This window comes from Capricornis sumatraensis, chromosome 17, assembly GCF_032405125.1.
Source record: "Capricornis sumatraensis isolate serow.1 chromosome 17, serow.2, whole genome shotgun sequence".
Classification (NCBI taxonomy): domain Eukaryota; kingdom Metazoa; phylum Chordata; class Mammalia; order Artiodactyla; family Bovidae; genus Capricornis; species Capricornis sumatraensis.
The window spans coordinates 72,861,940-72,877,615 of NC_091085.1; the positions used below are offsets into that span (position 1 = coordinate 72,861,940).

Genomic DNA, 15,676 nt, shown 5'->3' on the forward strand with positions numbered 1-15,676 from the left:
AAGCTGAGGGCCTGAAGGGTCAGGTTGATGACAAGCTGGAGAATAATACCACTAAGTTGTAGAAATCACTCAGATATTACAGGAATCCTTCAGGTAAAAGAGACAGCATGTCATCTCTTCCGAGAAGTTTTGCTAATCAAATGAGCACCGAGAGCTCTTGACAGAAGCTGGTTTCTCTGAAACACAGATGGCAGGTGCAGCCGTGATGTGTAAAGACCTGGGTCTTTGTACAGCAAAGCAAGATCTAGAAGGAAAGAAATGTTTTAGGATTTGGCATGGAGAAACTGAAACCTTCGTTCTCTGTGCAAATGCAAAGGGGTATTACTCCTGCCGAGAACGGAATGGAGGTTCCTCAAAAAGTTAAACCTAGAATTACTATACGGTCTAGAAATCCCACTTCTGGGTATATACCCACAGAATTGAAGGCAGTGTCTCAAAGAGGGATTTGCATACCCATGTTTGTATAACAGCATTGTCTCACAGTAGCCAAAAGGGGAAGCCGTTCAACTGTCCATTGATGGGTGAATGAATAAGCAAGATGTGGTCTCTCTATACAATGGAATATTCGGTTCAGTTCAGTCGTTCAGTCGTGTCTGACTCTACGACCCCATGGACTACAGCATGCCAGGCCCCCCTCTCCATCACCAACTCCCAGAGTTTACTCAAACTCATGTCTGTGGAGTTGATGATGCCATCCAACCATCTCATCCTGTGTCATCCCCTTCTCCTCCCGCCCTCAATCTTTCCCAGCATCACGGTCTTTTCCAATGAGTCAGTTCTTCGCATCAGGTGGCCAAAGTATTGGAGTTTCAGCTTCAGCATCAGTCCTTCCTAGGAATATACAAGACTAGTTTCCTTTAGGATGGACTAGTTGGATCTCCTTGCTGTCCAAGGGACTCTCAAGAGTCTTCTCCAACACCGCAGTTCAAAAGCATCAATTCTTTGGCACTCAGCTTTCTGTGGGGTTGCACAGAGTCAGACACTACTGAAGCGACTTAGCAGCAGCAGCTTTCTTTATATTCCAACTCTCACATCCATACACGACTACTGGAAAAGACATAGCCTTGACTAGACGGACCTTTGTTGGCAAAGTAATGTCTCTGCTTTTGAATATGCTGTCTAGGTTGGTCACAACTTTCCTTCCAAGGAGTAAACATCATTTAAGCATCATAGTCCATGGACTATGACTGAGCCTTGAAAAGAAAGAAGATTCTGACACCTGCTGCAGCAGGGATGACTCTTGAGGACATCATGCTAAGTGCAATGCGCTAGTCACAAAAAGACAAACTGTGATTCCAGTTACATACTGTTCCTAGAACAGTCAAAGGCATGGAGACAGAAAGGAGAATGGTGGTTGCCAGGGGCTGGTTGGGAACGGCGATGGGGCGTCGGTGTTCGATGGGGACAGTCTCCATTTGGGAATATGAAGAGTTCTGGACATGGCACAACAGTGGGAACGTGTTCGTCACTCCTCAGCTGCACACTTACAATGGTTAAGATGGTCCATTTTGTATTATAGATTTTACCAGGGTCTAATTTTTTAAATAATCAACGTGTTTTAATGTTTCAGGATTTGTAGTCTTGTATGCAAAGCAGTTTTCGCTGGGTGTCCATTCCATCCAGGTGCTGAAAAGGAGCTATATCACACGCTGGCCCTGGAATGGGTTAAACCAGCAGTTCAACTCTCCAATCATTCTTAAGCTAGTAGGCATCATTTACGATGCTCCTACTGTATCTCTTGAGGTCGTTTATGCTGCTCCTTCTGTATACCAGGCCCTGAGCTTCAAGTATGCTTTAACAGGGTTCGGGTATGCCTTAACAGGCTCATCTCAAGTGAGAGGGACTGTTATTAAATACAGTACAGCGTAGGCAGTGTTGTGGTGGAGGAAGAACCCAAGAGACTAGTGACTCACTTAGCGGTAGGGGGCATCAGGGAAGGCTTCCTGGAGGAGGAGACATGAGGACTGCGTGTTGAAAGACAAGACTTACCCAGACTGGCTGAGCAGGTGAGGTGCAAGTTGAGAAGCAGGAGGAATAGTTAATAATTTACCGAGTCCATCGTTTACTGAGTACCTCCATTTCAAGGGCATGCTGAGCACTTGTACACATGATCTTATTGAATCTTCCAAATCCCTGTGAGATAGGTACTGCTCCTATTTTACCATTGAGAAAACTAAGGCTCAGAGAGGTGGTGGCCCTTTCTGGAGGTCACAGAGCTAGCAAATAGCAGAACCCAGATTTTTTAACCCAGATTCCACAGCTTAGTACATTCTACTGTGCCCACATGTAACCCAGGCCCAGAGGTGGGAGAGGAAAAGGTGAATTTCAGACAGTTCAGTGCGAGGCGGGGCTACAGAGAAATAAGGCTGCAGAGCCTGGCCTCAGATCACACGCTCTCTGAATGGGAGGCCCCAGAGCTTTGCGTCCTCTCATCAGAGCTCCTTTTGGCTTGCACTTCAGCGGAGGAGTCCCTGGCCTGTGACAACCCAGGGTTACCGGAGAACGGGTACCAAATCCTCTACAAACGGCTCTACTTGCCTGGAGAGTCTCTCACCTTCATGTGCTACGAGGGCTTCGAGCTGACGGGCGAAGTGACCATCCGCTGCATCCTGGGACAGCCGTCCCACTGGAGCGGGCCGCTGCCCGTCTGCAAAGGTAAAGAACCCCGCCCCCTCCCACAGTCATGGGGACCGACTTGCAGTGACTCTAAATTTGCTTTAAAAAGCCGAGCTACTTGCGCTACAACTAAGACACCGCCGCTATTTTCTGCACCTCTGAGAAAGGAAATCGCTACCAATTAAACTATGACACCGTGCCTTCTCCGTGCTTAGCGTTTTTGTTTCTACTTCCTAAATGAGCTTCGATTTTTATCATAAGAGAGGCTGCCTGTTTTTGACTCCAGCTTGGACAGCATGGCTTAAACATTTCCCGCCGCCTGCAGCCCCTTCTCACAACCACCTGTTTCCCGAGGGTGATGGGTATTCCCCTGTCATCTCTGGGGTGTTCCCCTGAGATGCTCACCCCCATCTCCGAAGGGTCCTGGACTGAAGGCTGCACAGGCGCAGGCATCGTGAGCGCCACCTGGTGGCCCTGATTGTAACACCCCTGTGATTGTAAGACACCCCCATCTCCAAGATGGGTAGGAGAGGGGAAATGTATTTTAGAATCAGTGAACTCTTTCTAACCATTGAAATTAAGTTATGACGCACCTAGTGAGATTTGGGTCCGCTTATTTGCATCTTGGAGGTGTGAGATTCTTAATCGTATCCTAAATACATTCAATGCTGTAGGCAAGTGGATTTAACCTTTTAAGATATTAATACCGTTTTTGAGAATCAGGCAGAAATTCTCTGAATTCTCTCCCCAGGGGAAAAGAGACATACAGTTCCACATTTCTCCTTGGGAACCCATAACTTCAGCAGATCCCCAAATGCCTGTTCATGAAGTTCAGCATTAGGGCTTAAAAACACTTTCCCTGCCAGAATTTCCACTTCTTGGTATAGGCACAGAGTAAGTGAAAACAGGTATTCAGACCAACACTGGCGCAAACGACCAGAGCAGCATTATTTACAAAGGACGAATTTGTGTTTGAGATGACAAAAAGGTGTTAGAACTAAATAGAGGTGATGGTTGTACAGCACTGTGAATGTAATCAGTGCCCCTGAACTGGACACAGAATTCAGATGGTTAATTTAATGTGAATTTTACCCATAGAAAAAAGATTTTCCCCGAATCACCTCATGGAGGCCTCATGACTCTACTCTGAGATCGGTGAGCCATTTCACAAAAGGGGACAGAGAGGCTCAGAGAGGTTAAGTGACTTTCCCCAAACCACACAGCTGGTAACAAGATAAATCTAGGATTTGCACCCACCTCTGCTAATGGTGAATTCCTTGCCTTTGAAACCCCACCAGGTTTGAGTTGGTCCTGGCCCCTCAGTTGTGACAGACTGCCCACCAGGAAAGACACTGCCTTGGGAGATAAGTGCCTTTGTCTCTCTGCTCCATTGCCACTCTTGAGACCTACCCCAAGCTCTGCGAGGAAATAACAAATCACTTCCTCTTCCCCAAATATACGTGAGGTTCATCGCTTATGGTCTGGAGTTGGAGAAATGACTGAACACCAATATAAAGCCACCCCCTGGGACTTAGGGACCCAGGCTCCAGCCTGGCTCTGCCCTGGACCACCTGTATGACTTTGGGTGAGCCCCACACCCCCCACCTCCGACCTTGGTTTCCCTTTGTGTGAGATAACTGGGTGAGCCCAAGTCGGGGCTTCTAAGAGAGATCAGTCCTGAGTGTTCATTGGAAGGACTGATGCTGAAGCTGAAGCTCTAATACTTTGGCCACCTGATGCAAGGAGCTGACTCATCTGAAAAGACCCTGATGCTGGGAAAGACTGAAGGCAAGAGGAGAAGGGGATGACAGAGGATGAGATGGTTGAATGGCATCACCAACTCAATGGAGATGAGTTTGAGTAGACTCCGGGAGTTGGTGATGGACAGGGAGGCCTGGCGTGCTGTGATCCATGGGGTCACGAAGAGTCGGACACAACTGAGTGACTCAGCTGAACTGAACTGAGGTCAGGGCTTCTAAGGGAGAGTCAGTGGCTGGGCCAGCAGCTTCAGAATCCTGGGGAACTGGCAAGAGTTTCAGACATGCACCCCCAAAGACACCACCCTGGCAGGTCCAGAAAAGAGCCCAGGAAGCTGCTTTTGGGCATGTGTCCCCACCCCCCACAAGGCCACTGATCACACTTGGCTCCACATCTCCTTCCATCTCTAAGGTTTCATGGAAGCTTACGTGCCCTCCCCAAGACACGCAGTCAAGGCCCCATTCATGTCTTGGGTGGAACACATCTGCCTTAATCTTTCCATTTTCCTGAAGCCCTGGCTCCAGAGATGGCTGGGGTCGGTGAATGAGTTAGTACACTATTTTTTCAGGGGCTTTGTTATCATCACTTGGTAATGATGGAAGTCAGAGTCACTTTGACCAAAGCTCTAATTAGGAAGCCTTGGTATTAGGTAGGACATGAGGATCGCTGAGCCTTTGGGGGGGTCACCGCTTCTCATTACCTTATCATACAATCTTTTCATCAAAGCCCTTCACTCTGGGGGTTTTCATCCTTGAACCCCACCTGTGTGGGTATATTTTTTAAAGAGTTTTTTGATGTGGACCATTTTTAAAGTCTTTATTGAATTTGTTACAATCTTGTTTCTGTTTTATGATTTCGCTTTTGGGGCACGGGGCATGCGGGATCTTAGCTCGCCAGCCAGGGATCGAACCAGCAACCCCTACATTGGAAGGTGAAGTTTTAACCACTGGACCACCAGGGAAGTCCCTGTGTGGGTGTATTTTTGTGCTCAGTTATCATGATGACTTAGATGCCAAAGTGTGAAGATGCCAGCCTCCAGCATCCTCAACCTCCAGAGCAGTTGTACAGTGAATAAACAAAGTCCAGAGAGTTCCAGTCTAAGGCAGTAGATGAATGAAAATACGGAATATAAATCCTATATTCCGAATCAATACAAAAGAACAGTGAAATTAGAAAGGCTCACATAAATGCATATTTTCAAGCAGGAGAACAGGTTCCCCTCTGGCTGGGCTGAGGACTGGAGATTTCTGTCTCACCGCTCACCATCCGTCAGGCTTTGTCGGACACAAAAACTGAAGAGATCCAAACTGTGTAGTTAAGGGCAGAGGCCGCAGGAAGCCAAGCAGGATCAAACCTTGCCTCCATTGCTTAGCAGCTGTGTGGTGTCAGAGAAATCACTTCCCTTCTCTGAGCCTCTGTGTGCTCATCTGTTAAATGGAGATGATAATAGTAAGCACCTAATGGGATTGTCATGTTAAGCGCAAATATACATAAAGGCCTTGACGCCCAGAATCTGACACGTGGTGAGTATTCAGTGATTTCTGCCCTGTTCCTTTCATATGTCTCATCTTCTCTAAGGAACATAGGGAGGGAATGAGGCCAGGCATCCCCACTAATTCCAGTAGCCCAAGATTTCAAACAAACAAATACAGCCCTAACTTCAGCAAAGCAGGGCATGGACTTAGGCACTTAATCGGGGGGCGAGGGGCACCTTCGTTTCATACGAGCAGAGTGAATTCACTTGACACCAACCAGTGCTCTAATTTTTCTCTTTCAGTTAATCAAGACAGCTTTGAACACGCCTTAGAAGGTGAGTCCCACGAAGAAAAACACCTCATTAACCAAGCTAATAGCAGAAAGCAAGGGAAGGCCCTTGGAAATCCTTATCCAGGTGCTTAAAAAAAAATGAAGCAAAAATTCTGCCTTCACATTGCTGAAGCTAATTTGAAAACAAATGATACTGTAAAGAAAAAAAAAATTGCATTTGCAACTTATGGTCCTAACCATGACCCGAAAGAGATCAGACGCCAGTTCTGTTCATGATGCCGAGCAGAAAACATCTGGGGGTCCACATGCCTGAGAAAGACGTGCTCCTCTTGTCAGACTTTTCAACCATGTGGTGCTATTTGAGGAACTAAATCCAGGGAAGCCTCACCTTTCATGCTGAGCAGGCTCCTGGTTTCAGGAGGGAAACCCCTTCCCTGGGGGATGCTCTGTGACCTGGTTCTCCCTCCATCTTTTTCTTCCCCCAAATATAGCTATCCCTGGGCCCCCCACCCCACCTCACCCCCCCCCTTGTGTGTGTGTGTGTGTGTGTGTGTTTCTGATTGTGGCTGTGCTGAGCTTTCGCTGCTGCACGCGGGCTTTCTCTAGCTGCCGTGCGCGGAGGCTGCGGCGCACAGGCGGCTGCCGCGGTGGCTTCCCTTGCTGCGGGGCGCGGGCTCTAGGGCGCGCAGCCTGCGCAAGGGCTTTGTTGCCCCACGGCAGGTGGGATCTTCCCAAACCCAAGATCGAACCCTGGCCCCCGCGGCCCCTGCACTGCCGGGCAGATTCTTAGCCAAGGGGCTGCCGAGGAAGTCCCTGTTTTCTCTTCTTTGGTTAGAAATTACCAAGCGAGACTTATTAATGGGGAACAGATGTTAAAAGTGATACAGGATTTTGTCTTCTTTTTCCTTTTCAACCCCTCTCATATGTAAAATGTTCTGTTCTGTATAACCTTTATCTGGTTTGGTCCAAAACCACTCAAGTCAGGAAAACTAATAATAATATTTTGTTAAAACATAAAAATAAAAAGTGCTAGGGCTTCCCTGGAGGCTCCGTGGTAAAGAATCCGCCTGCCAGTGCAGGAGACACAGGTTCAATTCCTGATCCAGGAAGATGCCACGTGCCCCGGAGCAACCAAGCCTGTGCACCAGGGCTACTGAAGACGGTGCTCCCTAGAACCCGTGCTCCACAACAGGAGAAGCCACAGCAACGAGAAACCCACATGCCGCAGCCAGAGAAAGCCTGTGCAGCAACGAGGACCCAGCACGGCCGAAACAAATTACCCATCTTTTTAAGTTTAACCAACTGGATGACTTATAAATTATTTTTGGAGCCGCTTGTCTTTCTGACTATACGCAGTTCACTTAGAATCTGGGGCGGTAGGAATTACATGTCATGAGTGGCACTCTCTTGCAACAGATGACATTTTTAATCCACGCAGATGGAACTGGGGCTCAAGTGTGTACAGGAACAGAGCCTGTATTAGCCAGTCCTCTGGAAAAAGAGGGCATTTATGCTGTCAGTCTCAACTCAGGCCCTCTCTTTGCTGTCTTCCACCAACCGGTGAACCGAGAGAACGTCTCAAACGCCTGGGGGCATGATGTTTGGAGGGCATGATGCCATTGTGATGTTCTGTGCTCACACATTTATCATAGGTATTAAAATTGATTTTTCAGGCCCAGACAGTGGCAGTTAATGGATTATAGATTGGCATGCAGGCGAGCTCTGTTAGACGTGGCCACAGAGAATGGCAGAGGAAAACGGAGGTCAAGTGTCCAAAAGGGATGTGGGGCTTTGCTGGGAAAACACCCCCATACCCCCTTCACCTCCACACTGAATTATGATTTTGTCGTTGTTCAGTCGCTCAGTCGTGTCCAACTCTTCGCGACCCCATGGACTGCAGCACACCAGGGTCCCCTTCCTTCACTATCTCCCAGAGTTTGCTCAAACTCCTGTCCGTGGAGTCGATGATGCCATCCAGCCATCTCATCCGCTGTCAGTTCTGATAGTTCTTGTGATTTCTGCAGACTACTGGGAGGTAGTGAGGGGCTCCAGGTGAGGCCGAGAGGGTTACTCGGGAACGTGCAGCCGCGGCCTCTGATAATCAAACCCGAGCTGGCACAGTTGGGGTGTCATGAGGCGTGTGGGTACCGCGCACTGACCTGGCTGCCCAGTGCCCTCTGCTGGTGAGTCTGATTAAGCAGGTCTTGGGGGGACCCGCCATTCTAGACACAACCCTGTCTTCTCCATTGAAGTCGAGCAAATCTGCCTTTCCAGTTAGCACATTGCGAGTTTTCTGCAAGTCTTCCCTTGGATTGGGTTTTAACCGGATTGTAACTTTTAATCACCTCGCCCCTCCCCGGAAGAAACGAGTTGAAAGTGAAAGTCGCTGAGTCGTGTCTGACTCTGCAACCCCATGGACTGTCCATGGAATTCTCCAGGCCAGAATACTGGAATGGATACCCTTTCCCTTCTCCAGGGGATCTTCCCAGCCCAGGGACCAAACCCAGGTCTCCCACATTGCAGGCAGATTCTTTACCAGCTGAGCCACAAGGGAAGCCCAAGAATACTGGAGTGGGTAGCCTATCCCTTCTCCAGGGAATCTTCCTGACCCAGGAATCGAACAGGGGTCTCCTGTATTCCAGGCGGATTCTTTACCAACTGAAGTTAAAAGCATGTAATTCTCGGTGGTGTCTATGACCACCCCATCCAGGGTTGAGTCTGGGCTCTGTTGCAAAGGACCAGCCCCGTTTCCTCCGGTCTCTGCCTCTTTTCCCTTCTGGAGACAGCTCTCCAGGGAGGAAGTCTTTCACCCACTCTGGCGTTAGCTCCTGGAGTGGGTGCAGGGCTGGGAGAGTGGGGCCCCCGTGCTGGGCGCCGGGTACCCTTACCAGTTGTGTGTTTAGTAGCAGAAGCGGCAGCAGAGACATCTCTGGAAGGAGGAAACATGGCTCTGGCTATCTTCATCCCCGTCCTCATCATCTCCTTACTGCTGGGAGGAGCCTACATTTACATCACCAGGTTCGGCGGGGCTCCGGGTGGGGATGGGGGCTCTCAACCCCCCAACAACCAGCAAGCTGAGGTCTCCTTGTCCAGGAAAAGTCACTTCTCTCTCCTTGACGGCCTCTCTCCAGGTGCCGCTCCTACTCCAACCTCCGCCTGCCTCTGATGTATTCCCACCCCTACAGCCAGATCACCGTGGAGACCGAGTTCGACAACCCCATCTACGAGACGGGGGTGAGTCGGTCTCCCTTCTCTCCCCGGGATCTCCCTCTTTGCTCTGAACTCATGGACGTCAAAACAAGAGGCTTCATTTCCTCTTGCTCACAATGCCACTGACAGAAAGGCATGGCCAGTGGCTGACCCCCACCAAGACCCCAGAAGACTACTCAGGATTTGCAGCATCAGAGCCCTTCAGATTCACTGTGTGATGGCGTACAACTGTCTCCCAATATTTGGGGGGCATAAACTTGACTTGTTCCTTGTCCCTACTAACCTTCTTGCACTCCCACTTACTCTGAGCTCCTGCGCTGGTTATTGATTGATGTGTGACAGTATTATTGCAAATTTAGGAACCTGAAAAGGCACCCATTTATTACTCCATAGATTGTGTAGGTAAGGAGTCCAGGAACAGCTTATGCAGGTCCTCTCCTCCAGGACTCACAGGCTGCAGTTAAGGTGTCAGTCGAGGCTACATTCTCATCTGAGGCTTGACTGTGGAAGGAGCACATCCAAGTTCACGTGGATGCTGATGGCATCCAGTTCCTTGCAGGTTGTTGGACCGAGGGGCTCAGTTTCTTGTAGGCTGTCAACCTCAGTTCTTTTCCATGTGTCCCTCTCGTAGAACGACTCACAACATAGCAGCTTGGTTTTTCAAAATCAGAGAGAGAGAGGGTCCCCTTGTAAGAGGAAGCCACAGTCCTATATAATATAAAATATGGGCGTGACATCCTGACACCTTTTGTGTATTCTGTTGCTTAGAAGCAAATCATAGGTTCTGTCCACAGTTAAGGGGAAGGGATCATACAAGAATGTGAAAACCAGGAGGGTGGGGATCATGAGGACCACCTTGGAGTCTTCCCACCACAGTCTCATCTACCGTGAAACAGACAGAATTGCTTATCTGTCTTGACCCAGTGGGAAATACAGACTTCCATTAAAGCATATGACAGCAACCCCTTTCAGGTCCAAGTCTCTAACTTCCTGTATCTCCCTTCTCTGCCCTGGGAGCCTGGAGTGTATCACACACACTCAATGAATATTGGAGAAATGGAACTGATTGCTGCCTACATGTTGTGGTCATTTTAGATTTGCCACTGGTAAGACAAAGTCATGTGTCTTGTGTCATATGTAGCTTGTTTCTGAATCCTCAAAGAAGGTCAAGTGGGCGAAAAATAGTACTTTAGAAAGTAGACCTTATTAAGACTTATGTGTATCATTATGCATATTAGACTTTTGTGTATCAGTCACCTAGAACTATGATAATTCTGAGTAACAAACAGCCCCTAAAGTCAGTTGGTCAAACCAAAAAGCGTTAATTTGTTCATCGATCCATGGGACAATGTTTTTGGCTAGTTTCAGCTGGGCAGTAGTCCTGGCTCAGCAGCCCTTACGTACACATCTGGGACTGGCTTGTTGGCCGATGACCCAACTCTGCTGTCCAGAACTCTCATCTTCTCCTCAACATCTCGATGGTGCTAGAGGCCATCAAGGCATGCTCCGCTTCTGTTGATGGCAGAAGGGCAGACACAGGCAGAAACACACACACACTCTTCAAGCCCCACCTTACCATAATCCACCGGCAAAAGCAGGTCAAGGCCAGAGCCCAGAGCTCTGCAAAGTCCTCTGTCCAGTGTCGGGTACAGGGAGGAGTGGAGATCCAGAACCACGCCAGGACCTCTCTGCCACACTAGAGGTCACCAGATCTGTGCTTCTCTGTCTCGCAGGAAACCAGAGAGTATGAAGTTTCCATCTAGAGGGAGCTCCATGTGAGACGGGAACTTAAAAATACGAACTCAACTACAACCTCCTCGAGAGACTCATCCAGAGACCATGTGGCATTTGATGGAAACCCCGGAGTGTTGGCTGGCTTTTCTTTAGACTCTTTACTGGAGACTTCCTGTTTTCTTCGCTGTATTTATTATATTTAAAATCGAGTTTAGGTGTGTGGTCGGATGTATTGCAGCTGCAGCAAAATTCGTGGCACAGCCTCGGTCATGAAGGCGGGTGGAGGACCTGTAAAATGGCAAACGCAGCAGCTGAGGGAAGAGGGGAATAAACAGAACACAGCAGGCTGTCTCTCCCATAAGCAACTATGGCTGCATCAAACTGCATGCATCTTCAGGATCCATGCCCATGGTGTTTTCGTACAAATCTAAGTCCCAAGGTTAGGTTGGAAAGGGGTATTTCTTGTTGGATTAACTGGGGTTGGAATTTGGCATGGAGACTTCAACAGCTCTGCTCCAAAATCAGTCTGCGTCCTTCCTTCCAATTTCCTGGGCTTCTCAAAGGACTCGCCCCAACCTCTTCCCCCCTGGCCCCTCTGAGGGCAGCAAAGTTGTTACATGAACATTCTCTTTCACCACCCCAGCCTCCCTGGCTGCTGGCAAACTAAGAAAATGTTTTCTTTCTATAAAGGTGACAGGTGACAAAGCAAAGTTTTCAGAGAAGATGAGCGATTTGAGTGAGGTCCAGTGAAGAACTGGATGAGGGGGATCGCTGGGTAAGGGAATGGAGTGGATAAAATGTTCTTTTCCGTGACACTCTTCCAATGATGAAAGAGCAGGTAATTTATGCCCCCAGGGCCAGAATCGATCACTGTGTTCAGCAAGGCCACCCTCAAGCTGTGATGATTGATCCGTGTGCTTTGGAGGCATGAGGAATGTTGCCTGCATAGCTAAAAGGGTGTGGAGTTGCATGGGAGGAATCCAGGGATGAGCTCTGATTCCCTCCCGGGATGCTAGAATGCCAGAGCCCTTAAAATAGTGGAGATTCAAGCAAGGTGGCACCTTCAGAAGACCCTTACATTTAAGTATTTTCGAGGGAGGGTCGCATAGGAAGAAACTCCTTTTCTGTTCTCTGAAGCTCTGCCCAGATGTTGAATGGTGGTGTGAATGCTTGACCATGAAGGTACTTAGGAACAGGAACGGGGATTTAAAACCCCCATGGCATCCCATCATACGATTTGCACTCCAGGGAGGAGGGAAGGAGAAATTGCAGGCCAGAAAGGGATTCTCAGCAGCTCATTAATCCTGTGAGCATCCTGGTATTTTATCAGGGTCCTTTGCCCCACCCCAGTAGGACTGGGGAGCGTGTGATTATCTGGAAGATTTTTTTTTTCTAAATATAGGTGTAAAGAGAAGGCAAGGGGTAAGGATGCTTGGAAGTAATAGTCCACGTGAGGCTAGTTCATCTCCCAAGTGATGGCCGATGGCTCAGAGAGGTGTACCAGCCTGGTGGCTTTGGGGGTCCTCTTTGGCACCTTCTCATGCTCTCTAGAATTGTTTTAAATCAGCCGGTTTTCAAACATAAAAAGGCTTTTTGGGCTTCCCTGCCTTTGGGGCAATGGCCTGGAGTCCATGTCTTGGACGCTTGCTTAGAAAGCCTCTGAAACAGAATAGAGCAGTTGGCTTTGCAGACACAGACACACACACCCTCCTCCCAGCAGGACTGTGGGCCTCAGTCTCGGGGGGTCTGAGGCCCACTATATTTTCCTTCTGCCGGAAAAGGATCCTGCACACTTGCTCCTTCCAGTGTGCACTTGTGATGCACAGCAAGAGGCCATAAAGCGCTGCCTTCCAGCCGCCCAGAGTCCACCCCATTCGATGAAAGAGCCAGAGGAGAGATGTTCCAGACTGTTAGTGAGCAACGTCATGTCTGGAGAAACAGCAGCAACGTAAATAATGCAAACCCTGTAAAAGAAAGGGGGGGGGCAGAATCCAGTCGTTGCTTTGATATCTATTTGTGGCTGATTTAGCCCTAACCCTGGGTCATCCAGAATGAAGAAGTCTATTAATGACATTTAATATTAGAACAGACTGTGGTTATGTGAACACTAAATGTTTGCCTTTCATACAGACTGACAAAAAATAAAATCTTTATTCTAACCCCATTCCCTAAAACTGGCCAAGCCATGGCCTAGGCGTTCTTATTGGCTGTTGGAAGGAGTAGAGAGGTGGAGTTTTGTTTTCTTTTTTTTTTTTCAGGATTCCAATGTATCAGTTCTGTCTTAGTAGTACAGCCCCTGTAACCATGTTTTCAAAGTTTGTTTAAGCTGAAAGTTGGATCGTGCAAGCTTGACAAGGTACAGTGTGATTGAAGGACAGGTTGGTGTCTCTTTTTCTTTTTCAAATATCTGAATGTGTCTTTGTAATATGTAAAGGTGAAACAAATCATGATAATTGTGCCAAAAATTTACCAGGCATATCACCTCAGCTCCTGTCCTGTCTGTTTTTCTAAGATCAATGTTAAAATCTGCTGGGATTAAATATTTTTGAATAGGCTACAATCCTGAGAAACTCGAGAATGGACTGAACCTTCCTACTAGCTACCCTTTGTAAAACATCGGGGAAATACGTTTACAGAGATTTCGAGCTTCGAAGAATGCATGTGATGGTGTGTATTACATGCTAATTCGTATAAGCTGTATCTGCCAGCTACCACCTTGTGCTTTAAAAGGCACACACTCAATCCTCTTCAGCTTGGAACTCATCCTTCTGCTTTTTTCAGGGGTAGAGGGTAGAATTATTTAGTCAAGATAAGTATTCCGGTTGCTACTTGATGGCCATCCTTACTTAGTTCCACAGACATACTTTAAAAAATTATCTTTTGAAGCCAGCTCCTTGGAGAGCCTCAGGCTGATAGCTTTGGAAACTGCCAAACAGCCTAGCAGGAAACGAAGTGGCTGTGTGACCCAAATGGTTGTTTAAGCAGATGGGACTTGGCAAACACATGGGTAGATTGAGGCTGAGGGTGAGCCTTAGGTAAAAATGACCTTTCCTTTGGGGTCGACCCAAAGGGTCTGACTTTCCTATGCTTTTTGAGGTCACTGGGTCATTTGAGGTCAGGTTTTATTGAGTTGTTTAGAGGCCCCAAAGGTAGGTAGGCTTTCTCCTGGGGAGTTTTCATTTCCTTTTTTTTTTTTTTTGCCCAAATTAAATGCAAAACAAACTTTCTAAGCTAAAATAATAAAGTCATTTTCCACTTTGTATATATTGATGCTAATAAAACAAATGAAAAAGAGTCAAAGCTACGGGGGTTTTGTTATAAACACTCCAGGATGGCACTGAGGGAACTGTTTCCTGCTTCTGGGGATTTGATTGGGGTGACACATATTGACACTTTGATGCCAAGGCAGGACTGCCAACTCGGCAATGGTTCTGGGAAGGTGCAGAACTGTGCCCACTGCCATCATCAGACACACCACCATCCAGGACACATCAGCAGCATCCATGTCCAAGAGCAGGAGAACAGAGATGATCCACCTCAAGCCCAGCAAATTCTCCCATCCTCCACCTTTTGTTCTCTGTGGATTGGAAGATGCCCACCTGACTAGGTGGGGGTGATATTCTAACTCAGTTTCCCAATTCAAATGCTAATCTCTAGGGGGGACACCCTTACAGACGCACCTAAAAATGAAGTGTGGCCAGCTAGCTGAGCATCCCTTAGCCCAGACAAGTTGACACAAACAGTTAACCATCACTAGCCTGTCTCCGTTTGACAAAGCGATGCTCCAGGTGGTACCCAGAAGAAAGTAGAGAAATCGTGCCAAGAATGACAAGTGCCGGCAGGAGCCAGGTGTGGAGGGGGTTGGGGGTGACCGATCAAGGAGGTGATTTTAGAGGAATAGACCCACACCGGGCTGTTGGGGAATCCTGGGGCAGAGGGAGGCCAATGGGAGTTTGTCCTCTTTGAAGGACAAAGCAAGTGTGGCTGGAAAGTGGAGCGAGGGGGTTGCTTGGCGGGAGAGGGGCAGAGAGGGTGGGCGGGGGCAGACGCCAAGCAGGGAGACCGGAGTGGACTCTATGTTTAACGTTCTCTCTGGCGGCCACGTGGGGAATCGAATCCAAAACTTGAGCAATTCTCAAGGATTAGGGGAACAGGGTCTCCAAGGTCGCTCTAGATCTCAGGGACAACTCACAACAAATGGAGAAAGGGCTGGGGAGGCACGTGTGGCAGCATCCCTGTGGTGGTGGGGGCGTGCTCCTTCCTCGCAGCTGTCCAATCATCTTCCGCGATGAAACGAAGGGGCGGGGCTTCTGATAGGTCCTCTGGGGAGAAGCTTCCTAGGGGGCGGGGCCGCTGGCGGGACCAGGGTGGGGCTGACTCACCCATAGGCCTGTCACTCAATCAGTCCTGGAACAGAGGCGCTGGAGGACAGACAAGATAAAGAAGTCAAGGTAGTGTGCCTAGGATACTTTCGGAAACCGAGAGTGTTTCCCAGGCCCGACTGCCTGCAGGTTTAGAACAATAGTGGAGAGACAAGAACTCTCCTGAGACTGGAACCCACCCGCACCAGTAAATGTGCTTCAGACAAACA

At 48.4% G+C, this 15,676-nt stretch overlaps 1 protein-coding gene across 1 annotated transcript in view; it reads left to right on the forward strand.

The window, feature by feature from the left end:
• Positions 1 to 11,114, forward strand: part of SEZ6L (seizure related 6 homolog like) — a 73,575-nt gene extending 62,461 nt beyond the window's left edge. The window contains exons 13-17 of the mRNA XM_068989627.1: positions 2,461 to 2,655; positions 6,152 to 6,184; positions 9,045 to 9,159; positions 9,273 to 9,375; positions 11,085 to 11,114. Coding sequence (XP_068845728.1) covers positions 2,461 to 2,655; positions 6,152 to 6,184; positions 9,045 to 9,159; positions 9,273 to 9,375; positions 11,085 to 11,114 — 476 coding nt within the window. The remainder of the gene's footprint in view (positions 1 to 2,460; positions 2,656 to 6,151; positions 6,185 to 9,044; positions 9,160 to 9,272; positions 9,376 to 11,084) is intronic.
• The last annotated feature ends 4,562 nt before the right edge of the window (positions 11,115 to 15,676 follow it).